The sequence below is a fragment of the Pagrus pagrus genome, assembly GCF_965226575.1.
Source record: "Pagrus pagrus genome assembly, chromosome: 6".
NCBI lineage: Eukaryota > Metazoa > Chordata > Actinopteri > Spariformes > Sparidae > Pagrus > Pagrus pagrus.
Window position 1 is genome coordinate 29,451,171 of NC_140190.1, and position 23,067 is coordinate 29,474,237.

The 23,067-nt window shown below is 40.9% G+C and overlaps 1 protein-coding gene across 2 annotated transcripts in view; it reads left to right on the forward strand.

The window, feature by feature from the left end:
- The first annotated feature begins 1,626 nt into the window (after positions 1 to 1,626).
- The window catches only part of LOC311258640 (BMP/retinoic acid-inducible neural-specific protein 3-like), a 56,872-nt gene continuing 35,431 nt past the window's right edge, over positions 1,627 to 23,067 (forward strand). The window contains exons 1-2 of one of the 2 annotated variants that reach the window (XM_084355111.1): positions 1,627 to 2,206; positions 2,486 to 2,796. In XM_084355111.1, the coding sequence (XP_084211237.1) occupies positions 2,543 to 2,796 (254 nt within the window). In that variant the 5' untranslated portion in view covers positions 1,627 to 2,206; positions 2,486 to 2,542. The remainder of the gene's footprint in view (positions 2,207 to 2,485; positions 2,797 to 23,067) is intronic. The other variant, XM_084355112.1, reaches the window with a different exon arrangement.

Consider the following 23,067-nt stretch of genomic DNA (forward strand, 5'->3'; position numbering starts at 1 on the left):
TTTCTGGAGCTATAATGAGCCCTTTACTGTGACATTCTCTTTGATTTTTGGGATGTTGGTTTTTATCTGGTATCGCATGGACATCCGTATGTTCCATCAATTGGCACTCGATGGCATTGCCTTGCCCGTCTCTCCTAAAAAAGAAATAAACAAGCACATACGCATGTTACCGCATCTACTCCCATACACACAAACACAAACAAATTGATGAATGATTTATTTGGAACTCTAAATATAAGCTGCAGGGACTCGCTTCCATTCTGCTCGCATGAGACCGTTGGCTCTGAAACCTGAAAACATTGTTCTAAAAAAACGCCTAAAATGCAATGTGAATCCATGAAAGTAATGAGCTGTGACACAATCTCCACTAAAAAGCATCTTTTATTCAGAGCGTTAACAAAAAGTTTGACCTGCGCTTGCAAACAAACTTTAAATGGTCAGCAATGCACTTTAACAAGCAAGGAGAAACATCTCTATCCAAAAACAAGACGATGGACCAAAGAATGTCTGTTCTTATTAGGTAGTCGTCCTTCACAAGCCATCATAGCTGCAAGGCAGGGTCAGAAGAAAAGCCACCCAATCCCGAGACATCATGATGAAACCGTGACAAATCAACTCATTCTTTCACTCCAGAATCTGCAAGTCGCTATGCCACGGGATTTCAGCTTCTCTTTGAGTTTGGGAACCAGTGAATCTCACGACTCAATGGTGTTCATTTCTCTAATCCAATCCCTGTGTAAAACCTCCCTTTGAACGTCTACAGAAAAGCTGAAAGGCAGCACATATCCCTCCCTCCGTTCGCCTGCTCCCTGCCTCTCTGATCCACGCTCGGTGTCCGACGCACAAGCGCGCGGATAGAGCGGGGATAGAGCAGATCTAATTAAGTTTGCTGATGGTGGAAGTGATGATTATTCTGCAGGAAGAAAGGAGAGGGAGGACGAGGGCAGAGAAGATAACGAGAATAACAGCAGGGGGCTGACTACACCCTCTCCCTCCTACTCATGACCGCCGTCATCACCACCACAACCATCATTAAAGTCATTATTCAAATAATTAAAACTTTTTTGGGGGATTCATCTTCACCAAGATGATATCCATTATGGCAATCTACATTTAGTAGATTGACTCCACATGTAGCTGAGTCCTGGATTGTTAATTTATTAAACCTAATTCCATTGTGATGACTTTTCCTCTAGTTCTTTAAATAACTCAACTTTTATCAAATATCATTTGAACCACAGATTTCATTTTTCCGGGTAATAATGTGTGTTTTTTGCCTTATTTCTTGAAGGAAATTGAAACTTTTAGCAGAATTAAAGAAGAAAGAAAGAAAATTAAGACTTCAAATGTTAGTCGACTTATTTTCCTTCTTTCCATCCTTAGTGTCCACTTTCCCTCCATCCTGCTTCATCTTCATCGCTGTTTTTCTAAAATGAAGCATCTGACTCCAGCACATCAGCATCCTCTGACCGTTCCTCATCCAACCTGGCCCCCCCGCCCTCCTCCCTCTGAACACCTCCTACTCTCACTTCCTCCAGTTACGTCTCAGCCAACCGGGAGTGTGCTCGCTGCTGGAATAAATTAAATTGCGGCGGTGTGGTACAGGGGAGGGAGAGAGAGCCGCGAATGCCATTCACACATTCCGTGCGCTGGAAGTCCAGGCACCGTCAGCAGCATCGGCAGCTCTCCGTGCGCCCTGCGTGCGCCCCGAGCGCGTCTCTCCAATAAAGAGCAGAAATGAGTTAGAGGACAGCAGTTATCGACGCTTCTCACATGCGGGTGGTCATCTGGTCCCCGCACATTCACCGACTTTCTCGCATCCCGGTGTGTTTTAAATAATTAGTCCACCTGGAAGGTTTGACCCTGTGCGCTCTTGAAGCATCGTGTCCGCTGCGGCTCATTCCGTTGGATTGGACCTACAGTATCTTACTGCGCATCGTCTGAGGCTCTCCGCTGGAAATATGCCACTGTGAGAAAGAGGAGAGGAGTGCGCTCTGAGGAGGTTGGATGTCATCTTGTGTTTCGTTCAAGTTGCGCTGCCTCTAATTGTGCGTCTGTTTGCATTTGTGGCGATAACCCTCTCCAAAGTCCCTCTCCAATGCCGCCCCGTCTGTGCACCGAGCCGAACCCAACTTCACGGTCCTATCAGGGGATTTTGCGGAGACTAATTCTGACCAGCCACGGACCACAGTACTTGCACAATAAGGTAAAAAGCAAGCAGAACAACTGCATTTTAAATATTAAAGCTTGTGAAACATCAGATTCAGTTTAAAATACATTCTTTTAAGATTTAATTTGCTTTATTATCTACATTAACTGCACTGTAGATATGCTGACCTCTAAAATGAGTGACCCTTTGCCATAATTTCTGACCCAGCAGTGCTTGACAAAGGCATCTCTCTCAGGTCCTTTTATTTTAACACCACCTCACTGTTTTCTGTGATTACTCTGCTTCAACTCCTCTCCCTCTCCTTCCTCCTTCCAGCAGAACTCATCCAGAGTGCAGGGAGAATGAAGAGTCACCGGGGCCGGGGGAAGCAGCATGAGTGGCCCGTGCATCTCCATTAGACTGACGGCCCTCATGTTTCTATGGAAGTGGTTAATACTAAGCCTGCTCCAGAGCTGGGTGTCAGTAGGGGCCTGGGCAGCGGACCCTGCCGGAGCTGGCTTCAGCGGCTCTACTGGGCCCCTGGGCTGGCTCCTTTCGGACAAGGGTCCTTTTCACCACTCACAGGAGTTTGTTGATTTCACGGAGCGCTACCAACAAGGATTCACCACCAAGTACAAGATATACAGGTGAGAGACGGTGGACAGGAGGGTCAGGGATCATTGTCTGCATGGTCTGCACAGCTGAGAGGCTGTTTGCGAAATGTAAAACCACACTGGAGCAAATGCAGATATATTGTGCAATTACATGAAGCCCGACATAATTTAGCCTTTCATTCTCGTGGCTTTGCTTGGAGAAAAAGAGGGATTTTTTTCAGGATCGTTAGAAAATTAAAGGCACGAGATCACACAGTACTTTTCTTTAGACTATAAAAGATGCAGATTTAGTAGGTGGCAAACTGTGGGATGAAGCATTGAGACGATTACTTAGCAGAGTTTTGCATACAAATGAAAGCTCTGCATGCATTCTGTATAGATACAAGCTTCTTTGGGTGCGACTGCCTGATTCCCCTTTCTGTGGGCTGCGGAGACATATGGTTTGAGTACGATACAAACCGTCAGAATGTTGCATATCAGTGGAAACTCAAAGTGGAGATACCGCAGGAGGGTTTGGGCAAAGCAGCGGGACGTAACAGATATCTGACTGAGCCAGTTGATGTGTGACAGTGGGAAGACAGGATGGCTTCAGAAGTGTGTGGTGTGAAGTATAGTGGGTGTGTGCTTAGAAGCAGCAGGGTATTGTTTGAAAGCTTGCTACAGGAGGACATTTTTCTTCACTTTTTTTTTTTTTTTTTTGCAGACAGCAGAGTGGAATTACAGGGAAAACTGAATGTTTCCATATATAAACTCCCACGTATGAACTCGCAGGATATTATGTACTTGTCTACTTGTTGTCAGTCGGATACGTGGCATGAAATAGTATACAACATGTGTGTTTTATGCTGCTTCCAAGTAGTGTTTTTAAAATGCCAACAATTCAGAATCCAGCATCTTGTCGATTTATAGTTCACCCGCCCTATAGGGAGAAAGATATGGGCTGAACAGGCAAACCATAGTGTTACAGCTGTAAAACTCAAGTGCACCTTGCAGGCTTTTTCCATTTGTGTGTCTGCAGATGTGGTTGTGTGTTTGTGCTGGTGTTTCCCTCTGTGTTTTATTGTCTTGAGGACAACATTTAAACTCAACTCACACCAATTAAATCCCTCTCGGCGGTGGTTCAGTATCTGTTTTAGGCAGGGACCCACACACATTGTAAAACTATAGGGCTGTCAGTGTGTGTGTGTGTGTTTGTGTCTCATCTAATGGACATATAAACTTATATATGTTTACTTTACAAATTGCCACGGTAACTTCAAAGCGTCGCAGTTCTCTCGAGGTTAAGAAGTTTAGTGCAACCATTTCATAATGCATTTTCCATTATTCACTCTTTCTATGAAGAGCTGACCTCCTGTTTTCAGCCATCACCAACAACAATAAGCTTCCCTACAGGATACTGTCGGTTTGCGTGCGCATACTTGAGTGTCTGTACTGTATTGTGCGTCGAGCCAGGTAAGTGTTTTGATACTCGCTGATGAGAGCGATGCTGTCAGAGCGTCCACAGCCCTGCAGTAGAGGGGCTGGTGCCAGCTGAACAGAGGTTTGACTGACACTGGCATTTAGCAGCTGACAGGGGTGACAATGCCAGGCAAAGATAGGGAATGTAGCGCTGTTGGCTTCCCCACATCCATCACTTTCTCCCTTGCTGCCTCTCTGCTGGCCTCTTCTCTCTGTCGCTCAGGATGTCTCTATACCTTCCTGTCTTCCTTATTGTTTTCCAACCTTGGCATGAAAATCATTTGCATACACAAGATTGGCAGTTTTACTAAAACTCGAACGGACATTGTTTGGCTTGTCATCACTAAAACTGTAGCGTTAAACCTTTTTTAGCATTCTGTAACCTACAGCATGACTTCTATTGACCTCTGTCAGCAAATAACCAGAAATGCAAACTTGACAAGTCCATAACCCTGCTTTCCCCTTGAGCTCTAGTGGCCTTTTCTGTTTTACTCTGAAGAATACGAGTAAGCGGACTAATTAGAGCAAAAAATTCGACAAAAACTCAAGAGAGGAAGTAGACTTTCAGCCTGTTAAAAAGTGGAATAATGTCCCTGCATTGTCATTCGCCTTCCCCGTCTTGAAAAACAAGTCTTTTTAGGCTTTAAATATCTTGCACTCGGAGCACTGTCATCCATCGCTGAGCAGTCGAGGATGCCAGTTAGTGGAGAACTGAAGAGATCAGAAGTGCCTTCAAAATGCAATGGGCTGCACAGTTTTTTTTTTTCTTCCTTCCAAAAGAGACTCATGAATTTTGAAAGCCAGGCAAAGTAATCTTTGAGTCATTCGTATTGATCAACGACACTGTTCTGCTTCTTGCAGACACAATACGGTCCTTTATGGCTCAGTAAAAGTCTCGTTATTGCCTCTTGAATCGTCACCACTTCGTGTTGAAATTCTAAGTGCCAAACCGATGCTGAGGAGCAGCTTAAATGTCTTCAGTTTGGACATAGACATTTGTTCCTTGTAACTATAGGAAATCAGTGGCACACACCGAGTTCACGTACATCCATCCACAGAGAGGAAGACGGGGGATTAGTAATCACTTTTAATTAACCAGCAGGCTGAAAGAAGTTTAAATAAATACATTGAAATCCAACCTCTGTCTTTGCCTTTATCTCCACCTGCATCTCACATTTTCTCCCTTTTCCCTCCCTCCTCCTCGCCATCCCCCGCTTCTTTTCTCTCCCTCCCTCCCTCGTCAAATGATCTCAAACCAATTGCTCTCCCTCGCTCATAAATATTCTCCAGAGCTCGGTTGGCCTTTCCCGTCAGGGGGCAGGGGAGAGGGAGTCGGCGATGAGGGGGAGGACCGGAGGAGTTTGAGCACCGAAAGGAACCAGAGCTTTATCCCCCCCTGCTGGCCGGTCACTGCACCAGAACAGCTTGTAGCCATTTCATATAATGAATTTAGATATATGAAAATTTGAATGGGGTATTATTCAGAGTAGAAGTTATAAAGTTTATAATTTTTACACTAACAACCTTTCATTGTCTGTCTGGACTGCATGAGAAGGACATTAAAAAGCTGGGAGAATTAAAGCTCCCCGTCACACCAGTGTGCTGTAATGTAAATGTGATTTTCAAACTGCAAATCCTCTGAGTGAAAGAGGTTTTCTCGTCTCAAGGTCCGATCAAGTGCACAAGTGGAAGCGACGAATTAATGGATTCGTTGGATTCAAAAGCAGTGAAACCAGGCATATTGGCACTTAGCAATCTTACTTCCAATGTGATTGCAGAAAAATGCGCCTGTTATGTCGGGAATAATGACAGTTTTAAAACACCTATTCATTATATCATTCCCTCTCATCTCCTGGCGAGGGTCACAAATCTCATTAATGTGGCTTTTCATTTTAGACTGACAGCCGCCAGCTTGTTGCATCTTTACTTTTCTCCCACATACATCTGGTTATATTTGAACAAAAGACACAATTAAATTAATTACCAACATTTCTTTGTTTAATCCTTTTGTCCACAGGCGTAGCATGAATTCACGTTTGATATTTGTGTGCAGTCGCTGCTGGTGCACATCAGTGGTGGAAATGGGTATAAAATGAACAAAAGCATGTTTAATAATTTAGAAGCTTGTGGAGTTGTGAAATCAATTCAACGAATGTGAGAAGCTCTTGCTCCATGATTTCTTGTGTGTAGCCGAGCCATATCCACAGACAGTAGCATATTAGTCAAAATGTCAGCTCCTCCTTTCTTCTTCTTCATGGGCCATAAGTTTTATAACACGCCTCATCTCCCGTGCTTTCGCCTCTCTTTTCTCCTGTCAGCCCACAGGCTTTTACATTGACTTCATTTGATGTAAGGAGTTGTCGCTTGTAATTATGAAGTGATTAGTGTTTCAATTATATGCAAACATGTTTGTTAAGCCAATGGAATGTGGAGGCATGGCGCTACAATACCTGTGCTGTAATCGTGTCATTTAGAAATGGAGGAGGAAGAGCCTATTGTGTATTATCTGCCTCGTCTTCATGATTCCTCCGTTGTGTTTTGAATGCTTTAGATGGGACAGCACATTTAAAAGAGATTATAAAATGGGGTGGAATAGATGGCAAACTGCTGCATTGTGTTTACGAAGCAATGAGAGAAGAGAGGAGAGATAATATCGTAATGCACTGCAGTGAAACACAAAACTATACGAAGCCCTACTGTATATCAGTCATCTGAAATTAGCAGCCCGTCACAAATATACTGGTATCAATGTATGTGTTATCTGATATACATCAATAACAACTTTCTTTGTACTGAACATAATCCAGAAAAAATTGCTTGGGGTAATTAAAAATTAATTCCCAGTAAGTCCCAGTGGGTACTATGTGAGTGCACTGATGTAATTTGAAAAATAAGTGCTAAATAATGTGTTTATGTTTATATTCTTTATATGATGTGCATATTAGAATATTACCGACATATCAACGTTGGAATTCTATTAGTCCCTAATATCAGTGTCAGCATCGGCCGCAAAAATCTGTATCAGTCAGGCTGCGTTACTATAGTAAACCATACTGTAGATAATACAGAAGGTGTACAGGAGATAATGATATAACATTTCTAAATGCAAAAATCTTAAAGTGTTCACTTCTCGTAAAGGCTAAATGTCGTATATTTAATACAAATACCCAAAGGACGGCTAGATTTTGGGGAAAAATTTCACACTCACCTTCACACCTACAGGCAATGTAGTCACCAATTGACCTAACCTGCATGTCTTTGGACTGTAGGAAGTATCCAGAGCACCCGCAGGAAACCCATGCAAACACGTGGAGAACATGCAAACTCGACAGAAAAAGGCCAACACGTTTTTGCTGTGTGGTGACAGTGCTAACCGCTGCACCGCTATGCCGCTCCTGGATTTAAAATACTCCAAAACAATTACCAAAAGACTGGCTTTACAATTGTTTAATGGGAAAGGAATGGAATACAGCACATTTGTCAGGCCTCAGTGCTCTGAGTGTAAACTGAATTTATGTTTACATGAAAACATCTTTCTGCACACCTCTATGACGATGTATTTAAAGTTGAAACAGACTGCTTTTCAAATTCCCCCTCCTCATGTTTGCCTGTGGAGGTACTGCTGGCGCCACTGTCACAGCGACAGTGTTACCAATGTGGCTACCGCTACCGGCCAGGCTACTGTCCAAAGCAAAAAACAAACACAAGAATCCCAATTTGACCTAGTTTATTTTGTACAAAGTCCAGCCTGGTGGCGGGCAGAATAGTAGAGAAAACAAGTTGATAGGAAACCAATCTATATGCAGATGATGTTATTTTTCTACAGCCATTACACTTTGCATTTGGCAATTATTTCAGATGAATCAGTTAAAACGTTATGGATATGGTCTGGTCATATTAAGGAAATTAAGTTGCTGGGTTAAAACACCCCAAAACAATTATTGGTCATTTGTTCAAATGCCTGAAATGGCTTTTTACTTAGCCATAAAACGTCTATGCAAATATTGACAGTTGTCTCTTAGTTGCTACAGCACCACAAAACCTCTCATCAAGGGCGTCAGGGTGGACAGTTGGGTTAACAAAGCATGAAACTTTAACACCGTTTTAACTTTTTTTTCTAAAAGTCTAATTTGATTTCTTTGAACAACCACAGTGATTTTTTAATCGCCTTAACTTAAGTAGTGTAGGTGCCAATACAGAGCAAACTTTCATATTTATCATTTTGTAATGGTTTTGGAGGGCACTGACAACCAATTTGTCCTGCGGTGAGGGATGCCAGATCAATAAAACACTTTGGAAGGCAGTGACAAACGACCTATTATGTTGTTTCATTTGGAGGAATATTTGGGAAGATTGCTTTAATGGTTCATGTTGAGACTGAATGGGACATTAACTGTGGTCTCTGGCTTCAGTGTAACATGGATGTACACCAAGACACCAACAAGTCCTTCTTAAGAGGTCTATTACATAACAGGACTGTGAGATGTTCGTTGTCATGGAATCACAAACATTGAAACAATTTGAGGACACGCTTCGTTTATTGTTGGTGCTGTTTCTTTAAATCCGAAATATATTCCAGCACTTCCTCTCTGCTTCTCTACTTCCCTGACAGCCAAAACAAATCTGACCTTGTTGCACACAATGCAGCCGCAGGTAGAGGCTGTGAATCCTCGCTGCAATGGTCTTGTTTGTTTATAATCAATATATTTGTTTCTGGAAATTACTATGGTAGAGATTTATCTGGAAACACAAGGCAAAACAGACCCAGAGAGAGTAGAAGTGTAGACCAAGATACAGTTTTCATCGAACTACAGTTTTTTTCTCATGCATGAATGCCTGGGCGGCTTGTTCAATGAGAGAGTTGTGCTGGAGACTCCCAACAGAGGGTGAATGTGTCTCCAGGACAGAAGCAGAGCAGCCTCCTCCTCTTGATCACCAGCAGCGATGGCAGTGACGAGGACTTCATCCAGCGCAGAGCTTATGGCTTCTGACAAGTGTGAGATGGGGGAGTTATCAGGGCCAGAGGTCCATGGAAGCAGCTTTTATGAAAGAAAGACTCTACATGAGTGTTTGACTATGTTTTGTACGGATCATTGGGCTTGGGCCTCATACCAGTTTCTGTAGGTATTTTCTCGTGCTGTAAAGGTCAGTTTATAATTGGGAGAAAGATTTGGATATCAAAATGTGTATCAGTATCGTCTTACAATGGAGAAGGAGCCTGAAACTAAGAAAACATCCCTGCTACTCCTTTACTAAATGGTCAGAATTCACTCTGTTTGCCCAAATTTAGCATGTATCACCAGTCATGGCCTTTCATGAAGTCATAAAGATGGAGACACTTCATGTCATGATGACAACAAACTCCTATTAACTGTTAACTAAAGGAATTCCTTTAACCATCGTTACAATTTTCATTTGTTTGATTGTCACTTCTTTGTGTTATGATTGCATGTAACATAAAACTGCAAGATTCATGAATGCAGTTTTTACCACATGCATTTTATCTGAGAGAGAAAATGAAAGCAAATGTTAGAAGTAGGCTATTATCCAACCTGTATTGTAAATTACAATACATATTGCTAAACATAATTTTGGTTTAAGCATGTTCCATTATTGTTGTGAACATGCACTTCCTGTATAATAAACAAATAATAGCATGCTTGCTTGTTTTTTGCAAATCACAGATATGTCAAAACTTTATATTTCCTCATGTGGCAACTTTACATTTCTTTAGGTTCAGGTTTCAATTTTACATTGTACTTAAACCTCACCTGACCATTGCACATTGTGTAAAGGGTTAGGAAAGATCATGTTTTTGCTTAGTATATCTCTAAAAACACCCAGTTTTGTCACTAGATACACAGCTTCAAATGGACCGAAATCTCCTTAAAAAGCGGCTTGACATGTGCTGACATTTAGTAAAAAAAATATTTTTTTGTTCCCACTAGCACAGCTGAAAAATGTTCCTCCTTGAAGATATCCAGAGGTTTTGAGCTTGAATGTTACCATGTTTTAACAGTGGTCTCTGACATGGAAGCCTTCTTGCCAGCTGTAAGGAGACGACCATTCCCTCCACCTCCTGACATGGAATTCAGTTCATACACATGTAATGTGAATGTAATATATGTGAAACGTATTGTGGCATTGTTCATCCATGGTTTGCAGAAACAGAAACTGCCAACATTTTATTCCAGCGACTCGGTTGTGTCCACTTTGAGTGTTACTTCAAATTAAAACCTTTTGATAGTTTGGTTCAGCTGGTGACAACCTGGTTCAGCCTTCATGTAACTGGGCCTGCTCACTGTACTGATGTCACTAAATACTCGGTAACATTGTTCACTGATGATAACACTGCAAAATGTTCTCGTAACTGATGGGAATGGGAAAAAAAGTGTTAGGCAACTAAGTGTGCAATAAAAAATGGAGAGCTGTAAATGTGAGCGACTGTGTCATGAGGAGCAGGATTTAGCGTCGCTGGTGGCTCTTCTGTCTTCTGTTCCTTTTGTTTGTGTGTGTATTTGAGGTTGAGTGTGTATGCACAGCATGTATTAACAGTATGTGCACGGCTCATTATATACACAATATGATTCCAGGCTTTCCTTGTTTTGTGTGCGGAGCAGTCTCTTGTCAACAGTGTTATGACAAATTGCAGTACAAAAGGGATCAGTAGTCTTCATGTCAGCTCACCCTCCTGCAAATCACGCTCTCTCTTTGATTCGCCCTTGCTTTCTGTTATCAGAGGTGTAGTGATATTCACGGGAGCTGCAAATCAATAATGCAATTGCTTTTTTAACAAAACTCACCCTCCTACAACATTTTAGCTGTTTTCTTTCACGCTGAGCAGCATTTCACAGTTTCACAAAATTGCCCATAGTCTGAATGACCTTAGTAGGCAAAATAAGGTGGCAAAATCGCATGTGGTTGTTTTCCTTTTCTTCCAAAAGGAATATAAATGTAAAAGCTTTGCTAAAAGGCAGAAGAAAAAAAGACAGAGATAGCCACTTTGTTCTATAAAGGGTGTAAAGAAATACAAATGGTTTTGGTAAACAGCTCAGTCAGAGTGATTTACAGGAAGTGACCATTTGAAACAAATAGTTACACAGTACCGATTTCTGCTCTTTGAGGGACGTCTCAAAGAATCTGAGCAACAAGGATGATTCCTCTCAACATGCGCACACACACACACACACAACCATAACATTTTAAGTCAATAATATCAAAAGCACAACATCTACGAAGGAGGTTGGGGTGGTGGAGGGGCAAACAGCATCAGTGTGAGTGTTTCAGCAGAGTAGAGTGAGAGGAGTGAGTCAGGTCATGTCATAAAGGCCACTGTGTGCAGTTGCCAGTGATGGTAAAGCATGAATGAAGCCGATCAGCTAATTCAACCGCTTCTTTAGAGCTCTGCCTGAGCACAAGTAGCACAAGTAGCATTTTTAAAACTAGTCAGACCTAGTAGAGGTTGTCAGGGTCAGGGACAGGGCTGAGAAAGTGTCTGACTACAGTTTGCATCCTGTCGCCTGTGTATGCTAAATATGTAGCCTCAGCCAGCAAATAATTAGCTTAACTTAGAATAAAGGTTGGAAGCAGGGGGAAATAGCTAGCATTACTCTGTCCAAATGTAAAAAGTTTTCCTCTCTCAGCACTGCTACAGCGCACTAAAAATGTGTTATAATTCCTCTTTTTTTAAAGTATCAACATTTAAGCATTAAAAAGTCAAGTTGTTGTTTTATTGGGGGATATGTGGAATATTTCCTGTCGGGAGCTGGGAGCCAAGGAAAAATCCTGAGTAATGAGCAACAAAGAGCGACTTAAGTTTTGTTCTCTCTGACTTTAGTTCTCTTTAGTCCATCTGTTGAGTATTATTTAAGAACCTTAACATTTAGGGCCGGATCTACTAAGATCCCAAATTGCTTGTACTAATCTGCGTGCGCAATCTAGAAATTTGCGTGTGGGGTTGAACCGCGGTTTGCGGGCGATTTACTAAGAGTGATTGCATTAATGACAACAGGTGCAAACGTGTTGGAGACATGCCTATTTAAATGAGGGTTTAGCGTGTTTCATGGTTTTCAGCATGGCGAGTTTGAGAGAGCGAAAGCGCAAAGTGAAATTCGACCCTTTGGAATTAGAAGTGTTGGTAGAGGAAGCGAATAAACATTTCAATGAGCTGCAGCAAAGGAATCTGACGGTCGCGCAAAGGAACGCCGTGTGGGAGAAAATCGGTGAAAAAGTTAATGCTGTTGGAAAAAACAGGCGAAAAGGAGATACAAAGACATCAGAAGAAGAACAAAAGAAAAATTGGCGTATAATAAAAGGTCTGCAAAAAAAAAAGGCGGGGGCACCGTGGATGAGATGCCTCTGACCAGCGTTGAGGAGCAGGTGCAATCCGCTCTGAGTTCCTCCAACAGCTCCAAAATGGCAAGGCTGGATAGGCGATATGTTCTAATGATAGTTTCCTCATTCATCCCAAAAATATTCACACGCGGGTGAAAAATGCATTCTCGGCGTCTCCTTCCATTGTTTCGGTGACTCCTTCTTGCAACAATAACGGCAGCCATGTGTGCGCAATTACAAACCGTTTGCACCTCCCTTTGAGACGTGTTAAATATAGACGCAGTTTCTATTGGTAAAATTGTTTTCAGGTTTGATAAATCACTTTGCGTGTGCTAAATTAATATATTTACATTTTCTCCACCCACAACACGCACAACTGCGTGTAAACGCCCCATGTTGCATATTCATTGCTGCAAACGTACTAACTGAATGCAGACGCGTTATTTTGCACCTTTGACAGACGCAACCCTTTTTGTGCACTAGTGCACTGCCTTTTTGTGTTAGTAAATCAGTTTGTACATTTTTTTGCGTGTGCAAGCAGTTTGCACACGTTTTAATACACGCAAACCTTTAGTAGATCCGGCCCTTAGAGTTTATTCATGTAGACAATATATCGATATGATAACAATATCATGATGATTGTCTTTCTTGGTTTTAAAGGCTGCATTACAGTCAAGTGACCAAACTGTTCTAGCTGTATATCCACATTACTGATTAATTTTTTATCAAAAATCTCATTCTGATAATATTAGCACCAATAGTCATCCCCACAGTATTGTCACAATACACAATGTTGAGGTATTTGGACAAGACTATTGTGTAATTTGATTATTTTCCCATATTGCCTAGCCCTACGTCCACAACAGAGTTTATGAAAGTGTATTACACATGACATGAAATTCATTTATTAGATTTTTAATCCTTCCAGCCTGCATTTAATGCAATACACAGCTACTGCATTAAATTGCATTGGACTTTATGGAAAGCTACTGCTTGCGTGACAATTATTGGCAGTTGGTTTTGAAATCACTGTATGGTTGATGAGAAAATGAGGTTTCAGGAAAAATGGATCAACTCTTACTTTGTGACCCTCAGGGAGTGGATAAAGCGATCTGACTTAACAGCTTAATTCAGTGCTCAAGGAATAATTTAATGTCAAATGCCGTTACTAGACTACAGATCCTATTACAATAGGCTGGCTCCCTAAATTGGTACTCAGTCATCAAAATTTTGAGAACCCCTGATCTATGACACAAAATATTCTCCTTACATACTTGTATCTACAAGTTTCCTGGGGATGTTATTGGGGACACGATTATGGGGAATACTTTAACTTCTTGGCAGAACTAATGTATCATCATAACTAACGTATCAGCAACACATTAAATGGGCTAAGCAGTAACAATAGTGTTAGTAGTATGTTCCCACATCATAAGCCAATTCAACTAGCTAGATGTCAGTATTGAACAAATGTACATGAAAATGCCGGTTCAGTTTCCATCACCAGAGACGCCGGAAGTTGTGTCCATAGTTCGCACAAGGTATCATGAGGGAATAAGGTGGATACATCAATGTAGTAACGGTATTAATATGCTGATTAAGATGTCCATTAAGGCGGAATCCACTTCAGCCCCTAAAGGTAGGACTGAGCTGCTTTCTTCTGCACCATTTTGCCTCCCCGGTGCAAGTCAGTCTAATCCTGTGCAGCAGTTTTAGTGTTTGTGGCAATGGTTTCAGTCTTAGGTGGTAATCAGGTGCTTGATGCTACTAAGTGTTCCTCAAGTATACAGTTCAAAGGCATGCAAAGCAAAATGAGCAGGAAACAGTATGTTGTCTTGTTTATAGGACCTCTCAGCAGGTTTAATAGGATTTTCACAAATTAACGTCTGATGTTTGTTTGATGTTGGAAAAACTGTTGGTGGCAATTTCATGAAGCGTTCGCAACCAGCAGCTATTAACTACATCATTACACTCGGTTCCTCCGTCTTGATCTCGCTTTCGTTCCATTTGTCTCCGCCGGGGGTGAATAACTAAAAGACATGAGTCTCTCCATTTTTTTTTCTCCCTCCGTCTTACTTCCACTCTCATTTGAGTCCGCAAGTCTCCTCTTGTTAAGACTGGATCATCAGTTGATTAGTGCCACTATGAAGGTGCCTTTCAGGAAAAGGCTTGCTTTGCACTGGCATGTGTACAATCTCCTTTGATGTCGCTGAAATGAAAAGCCTCTTTGTTTGTAATTCTTAATTTCTGAAATAATTTCTCTGTTGCTAATAGCGTGTGCATCTTGAGAAGGATCAATGTCACATCAGATTAAACCAAGAGAAGAATAAAAAACAGGAAAGAAAATAAATTTGCAACATTGAAAACAGCAGAGTGGTTTCAGATTGCTTGCAAGGTCTTCCAAATAAATGTAATTTGGTTTATCTTACCATGTGAAGCATGAAGGACTTTTCTTCCATTTTGCACAATTCTCTTTGGGGAGGTCCTTGAAATAACTTTGAGTCTGCATCAACCAACTGTTTTGCACAGCGGGTTATTTTGGTATCTGGGGTAACCCAGCTACAAAACACAACAATGTGTTCTGGCTCAGGTCTCTTTGATGATTAGAAAATGTTTGTCTATCATCTCAAGGTACATCTCTTGGTAGCTTGTGTGAGTTTTTGTCTTCTTTTTTGAAAAATTAAGATGTAGAGAAATTACACAAAAATAATCATTTTAATTGACCTGATACCTTTCTTGTTTGCTTTTTGTTTTTTCCCTGTTCTCTTATGTTTTTTTAAATACAGACCTCCCAGAGCTTTCATTATTTAAAAACGTGTACTTTTAGGGTCAAAATGTAAAAGATTTAGAACTAGTCTTGTCATCACTAGTTATAGATTTTCCAGGTCAATTGTATCTCCTAGAAATGACATCTCATTTTGAACAGGAAATATGTTTTAAAGGAAACATACCGCTACCCGAATTAGTATTTTAACAACAAAATAGCGAGATTTTTTTATATATAATTATCTGCAAAGTTGCAACTGAAAAATGATACACTTAACACATATTTAATTTGTTTTACCCAACCTAAGCACCAGAATAAATGTTGGAAACCACTTACATTGTGGAAATGTACCATTTCTTTCAATTAAAAGTTTTAGTTTTATCCTGTGACAGTGCTGTGCTTATGCTCTGGTTAGGTTTAGGCACAACACCCACTTGGTCAGGGTCAGGAAAACATCATGTTTGGGCTTAAAATGTCTGTTCTAGTCACCACAAACATGGCTTGAGATGCGGTTGAACACAAGTTGAAACACAACCTTGAACTGCGGTCGCTGGCTTGGCAGCGTTCTTGCTTGCAGCTCCACTACCATCCTCTCCACCTTTGGATACAAAATTCGGTCATAAACTGTGAACGTATCAGTAGTTTGCAGAAAACATTTCAACGTGGTGACTGGGCTGTTTCCTCTCTTGCAATACATATCTGAAGCAGGGGTCTTCAATTCAATTGCATAAAAGTCCAGTTTGAGAAAATGTCCTCAAGTGAAGGTCCAGAACTTCATAATGTCTGACTTGCATTCAGTGCCATATACAGTAGCCTATACTGAAGTAGCCTAGTAGTTGTGTCACCGTCTGTATGTGGTCAACAACTGACTGTCAAATTAAATGAAGTACAATTCTTTATTTTTTTCTCGATTTGATATATTTCAGCAACATTGTCAGTTTTTACATTGAACTGGAGGGGCTGTAAATATGTACTTCAATAATAAATAAATGTTCTTTTCTCATTGTAAGTAAAATAAGGGTCGCGTTTTAAAATAGAATAGGCTACATAACAGAGAGCTTTTGAAAAACATGACTCTAAAGTGCTTAATTTTAGAAAAAATACAGTTTACCTTGAGTTTCCCCTTATTTTCTTTTTTGTTAACTCCATTTCACATCTTAACATTCTCAACCAACTGTATGAAAACAATCTCAACACCTCTTAACAACTGAACAGTTATTCTTTCCCTCTCATGCCTCACTCCCCCATCTTCGCTTGTCAGTGAGCAAAGTGAGCTTCAGCTATTCCTGCCAGGACTTTAAATCTGGGCTGTAATGGTTTCAGGGCCGTCCTCATACACCTGTGTAGGTGCTCAATGTGAGCCTGGAGCCATATTTTCTTTAAATAACGTTCACAGTGGAGAAAGCTGCCTTTATTTTTGGTGCCCTTAATTCAGATTTGAGTGTGTATGTTTGTTTAAAAGACTTGTGCTTCATCTCACAGCAGTGCTTAACAATGTTGCTTTTAATAACCTCCACGGTATCAGAACGTATGAGACGTACTGGTTGCCTGTGAGAAGAATCAACATGTTAGAGTCCATTCTGGATTAAAAGCTGTTTTCGTTGTCCACTTTTCTCTTTTTAGAGCACCACATGTGAAATACCTCTTCTCCGAATGACAGATTCCTGTCTGTATTATATCACTCACTCGAGTCGCCCCGCTTGTCCGAATGTGCTGAATTTGATTGGCTATGTTGCGTCATGTGAGATGATTTACAGCACATGCAATTGTTCTGTGGGTTTCAGGGGGCCACTAACCAGTACTGTAAAGGCTGGAAAAGTGGTGCCATGTAATATAGAAACACTGGATAGGATGGCCTCTGGGTCTGGACCCGGACCGGGGTCCACCGATTGGTGACCTCTGATCTAAAGCATTATTAAACTTTTTATTAAACCATAGTCATGGTTGGGTACTTGAAGCACTTTGTACAAATCTTAGTGCTTTCTTCCCCTGAAAAAACTTTGCAAGTGAACGTGATCTATTAGATTCCCACTGAAACTGAACTGGTAAAACAAATGAGTCGTATAAGTATGTAAACAAACTCTCTGGTAGACAAATGAGTTTTTAGGACACCTAATATGTAACAGAATCTTATGTGCAATGAAAGACAAATATGTGATTTAAATAAAGGCTCCATATTGCATGAAGTCAGATGTGAAATTAGACTTTCCTGAGTGAATCCATTAAATAAAGTAAGTCATTTAATTAACCTCATCCCCTTTATACCACTGATATGGCTCAAAATGTCTACTAATTACTATATAATGGAAGAAAATTGCCTCCACTGCATTCCACAGTTTTTCCAGTTTGTAAATATTGTGCAGTAAATCACAGTTTGAATCCAGAGTGTTGATATGAAGACCATCGATGTGGACCTAACTGCTGTAAAGTCATTACACAGTATCTGAGTAAAGCGGCGAAGAGATGCGAGTTGGAGGAAAACCGTGTCTTTGGCAGTAATCAGCTCGCTGTCGGGAACTGTGTGTAAATGCAAATACTCAGAACACCTGCGACGACAAGTCGAGTCATTTTGACTTTCTCTGATTTATCTTCCTGTTTTTCGATGTGACATTCAAATGTTCTCATGATGAGCTGAAATGAGAATGCACTGTAGCTCACCACATTATAATTAGCATGATCGAGACACCGGTGACGGAGGAATTATAGAGCTGTTAGGTTTATTCATGCTAAACTAATTAACTTGCATACATATAGTGAGTTCAAACATAAATTATATATATATATATTTTAATGAATCTGCTTGCTCTTTGCTGTTTTAAAAGTTGTGTGTATCTGTGCTAACTATACTGCAAATGTTGACATAATACAATTAAATCTAAGATGCTGGCAAAGTGTCATCCAGTTTCACATCTGGTAACAGAGGTTTGGGTTTTGCATCAATTACAGAAGACCCTCGCACGTTGCCAGTCACATGTGACCTTGTGTATACGGCTCATGAATTGGCCACACAATTGTTCAGGCTAATAGGAGCAAATAACTGAATTAATATGCAAATCCCTCTGAAAGGATTTCAAATTGATCATGCATTAGCACAACCTCATTTAGCTTGATTTATTTCCCAAAGTTTGAAAGACATGGTTTGGCCCTCCCTGTGTGGTTTCCAGTCATTAAACAGAATTATGAAGCAGTCAGAACTTATCTTTTGGGCTTTTTTTATTAACCAGAGGGTCAGGATTTCACCCTGCAGCAGACTTTATATAGACACTCCCTGAGGTATTTTTCAAAAAGAATAATGACAGAGGCTGATCTAAACAACAGTGTATGTGGGCCAGTGCCACTGTAATTGTTCATGTGATACAGTATCACACATAATACAGTTTTACTTGATGCTTGAAATTAATTCAAGAAAAATAAAAATAAAGACGATACATTTTGGTAACCTTTAATTTACAAGCTGTGATTTAAAATCCGTGAAATCAGGATAAAGACAAGTTGTAGTTGTGGAAATATTTAGTTTTTGTATATCCTAACCTAACAGAAAGAGGGTGTTGGCATACATTACCAAAGTTTACCAAAATCAAATCAAAATTCTTGTCGCACAAAACAAATGCAGCAGCCAGTTTCCATGGCCAGGTACCTTCACTACAATACATCTAATGTATCTGTGTTTTCATTTCAAGGTGAATGTGTACACTTGATAATGTTACTATGTCGTTCTTTACTTTGTTGTTCCAAAGAGTTCATGTTACACAAGGTAACAACATTTCATGGTACCTACCTTGTCTTCATTTCATATTTTTTTAATAATTTATTTGTAAAATATTGACATATTTCATCCAGATGGGTTACCAGCCACACTGGCCATGGGAAAGTTATTACAGATTTACAGTTAGACTTATTTGTGTTGAAACTACCTATATGTTTGAAAGAAACAACGCACACTTAATGTCTGTAAATTTAATGAAATGAAAAAAGAATTCAACAAATGAAAGTAGTAGCCATTTTGTATTAAGGTAGCAATGTTAAAAAGTTTGAACTAACTTACAGAATAATCCTTTGAGCTAAAAAGCAGTTTTAGATTTGAATATTGCTTTAATATAGACTTTATCTGCTACCAAGTGCCCTCTTTTGATTTTGGAAATCACAGTGTTGTCCCCTTTTGATAACATTTAATTTCCTTATAATAAGGTCCCCATTAACATGCCTCAGCAGTAGCAGACACTAGCCTTCTCAGTCACATACTGTACTGAACACTGACACAATCTGCATTGCTGTGCTTGTAGCGTGTTTCAACTGCGTCAGCAGGTTATTCGCCGGGTTGATCCCCTGATTTGTTATGTTGGGCACCAAGCGGATCCCTCAGGCTGCCTGTACGCTGTGATCAATCTCAGACACCTGGGCTTTGACGGACAGGTAGCAAGGTATGACTCCCCCGGTCTGATCTCGGCCCCCCGTACCCCCTGCAGCTGCTCACCTCCTAGTGCGCAACGCTCCAGATCGCTCAGAGGGGGGGCTGACAGGTAGATGTGCAGCGAGCGCCCCGCTGCACAGAGCTGCAGGTGAAATAAACCCGCTGCCTGTTTGTGTGAGTGTGTGTCTTTGATAGGCTATTGCAGTCGCTCAGCTTCTCACTGAAAACAGTTAGGGGTAAAATAAACCTGCAGTCTTCCATGAAACCCAAGATCTTTTCGGGTGGTGTGTAAAAGGTGAGGTTGAATTTCACGTGCTCGACATCAGATCTGTGCACGTGTGTGTGTGTGTGCGCTGTACTCTCCAGCCTAGCTGTGGCACCATTTATAAATGTCCATCAGCGGGCAGCATAGCGAGGCACTGTGTCGATCACAGTTAAGCTCTCCCTCTTTCTCTCTGCGCTGCTCCCTTCTTCAGCCGGCCCCAGTGGACGGAGAGAAACACTAATGGCCGCTCGTTATAGAGAAACACTGACATGAAACGGGTCTTAATGAGCTGTTTTCTGTTTTGTATTTTTCTCTGGGGGTCATTGTTATTGGTGGGAAATTGATTGGCAGCAGGCCCGCACCCATGGGGGCTCTGCGATATTCTGGGCGATAGCAAAGTTGTTGCAGCAAGGGCAGCTTTGTTGCGATGTTTGCAGCTGCGGGGTGTGTGAATGCATGTGTTTTTGCATGAGGGAGCCGGTGTGTGTCTACTGGGTGTTGGAGGGTTGTATGCACTGTTAGAGAGAGAAAACACACATCGGAATACCCAGGGTTCCCATTTGCTCCCTTGCAAAGAATATTTTAAGCAGTGTTCGGAGAAAACTTTACATTATTGAAAGTTTGAGGGATTTTTCTTCTCAGAAACCACATTAGTGGCTCTACAGTATCTCTTTTTGCAGTCCTGCGCTATTGAAACCCAGCTTACCTTCAAATTAGATTGTGTTTGCCTGCCTGTCACAAATTGTTTGCATTGGATGTTACTAATGGTTGGAGATAAAGATAAGTAATGGTGATAAAAATGAACATACTGATTGCCATATTGCATTTTTTCTTAAAAATCAATTGAGACTCAAGCAATTGAGATAAAATAACCAAATAAGGAAGTGTGTTTTGGCCAGAGGTGGACAGAGTACACAACTTCACTACTTGAGTAAAAGTACAGATACTCCTTGTCAAATATTACTCCAATACAAGTAAAAGTAGCTTAGTCAAAATATTACTTAAGTAAAAGTACTAAAGTATTTGCTTAAAAAATTACTTAAGTAAAAGTATTTAAAAAATATCTCAGGAAATACAGGAAAGGAAAGTAGCTTAATGTCATTATACAATACACTGATGCGATTCTGCTACAGACGTGTTTATAGCTCAAAAATAAACAAATAAAGGCAAGAAGCCTCAGAACACAGACTCAGCTGCATTCACCAACACATGAAATATATACTATACTCACTCTATGCTACTCTCTCTCTCTCTCTCTCTCTCACACACTCACACTCACACACACTCTCTCTCTCTCACACCCACACACACTCTCTCTCTCACACACCCACACACACACACACACACTCTCTCTCTCTCTCTCTCTCTCTCACACACACACACACACACACACACACACACACACTCTCTCTCTCTCTCTCACACACACACACACACACACACTCACTCTCTCTCACACACACACACACACACACACACTCTCTCTCTCTCTCTCTCTCACACACACACCCACTCTCTCTCTCTCTCTCTCTCTCTCACACACACCCACACACACTCTCTCTCTCTCACACCCACACACACTCTCTCTCTCTCTCTCTCTCTCTCACACACACACACACACACACACACACACACACACACACACACACACACACTCTCTCTCTCTCTCACACACACACACACACTCACACTCACTCTCTCTCTCTCTCACACACACACACACACACACACACACACACACACACACACACTCTCTCTCTCTCACACACACCCACTCTATCTCTCTCTCACACACACACACACACACACACACACACACCTAACCCCTACCTTGGACTCTTTGATATGAATTGTATAAAAAACATGAACAGAAAGTCAACTCAATCATTTAACTGCACTGCAACAGTTGCCATATTTTTAAACCGTTTAAAAATGGCAACTATGATACTACAAACACATACAATTACGTTTAAAATGTTCATCTGCAATTTAACCAACATTAAGCTAGCTAACGTCAGTAACAACTTCACATACCGCGACGTGCTTTTTCAGGTTGGAAGACGAGTTTTTGTAGGCCGTGATATAATTTGTTCGCGATAAGCACAACAAACATTTAAACTGAAACGAATCAAACATGGGTTTGAGATAAGGCCACGGGTGCTCGGTGGGAGTTTCCCCCGTGTTTCTCCAGTTTCTTCCTCCATTTCTTCGTATGGCATGACGTAGTACAGGTACGGCAATACGACTAAGACAAACCATACGCAAATCAGCAGAAACAGTTTATTTTCTCTGAATTTTGCACACACAAAAAAAAAAAATCATCAGCTGACGTAAGCTCAAAAGTAGCGAGTAACGAGAGCATCAATAGAAATGTAGTGGAGTAAAAAGTACAATATTTGTCCTTCAAATGTAGTGGAGTGAAAGTAAAAGTATCCCCAAAAAATAATACTTAAGTAAAGTACAGATACTCAAAAACTGTACTTAAGTACAGTACTCAAGTAAATTTACTTCGTTACTGTCCACCACTGGTTTTGGCTAATCCAGTTGAATAAAATACCTGACTTGCATTAACTTGCGTTGAAGTATGCAAAACAGTATAAGAAGATGGAGCTTTATAGCTTCATTTAGCTCATTTTATAGTTTTGTAACACATATTTACCGCATGGTTCAGTCTCAGTGCTCTCATCAATCCTGTTTCCAGGAGCAGCAGGAAGCTGTTTCTAGCAAATGAGCTCTGACAAACTCATTGTATGCTACCTGCCAAGCACTGGAAAAGACAGTCAAAGTTAGTTGCTAGCTTGTGAAGACAGAAGGACATGTACTGTAGCTGCTAAAGAGGCAGAGATTTGTCTCAACGCTTGGTGGAGACCAAAACAGAGCTACAAGGAGAGGAGATACTGAGTTTGTCAGAAACACAGCTCCCAGTATTGTGACATTAGTTTCAGCATGTAACTATTAAATTAGCACGACAATAGCATTATGTTAGCCTTATATTTCAGAGGTTTGTGTCTGGTGGCTTGTTTTCTGTCCAAAAATACATTCATGCAGTTTTGATGGTGTAGCCAGTTT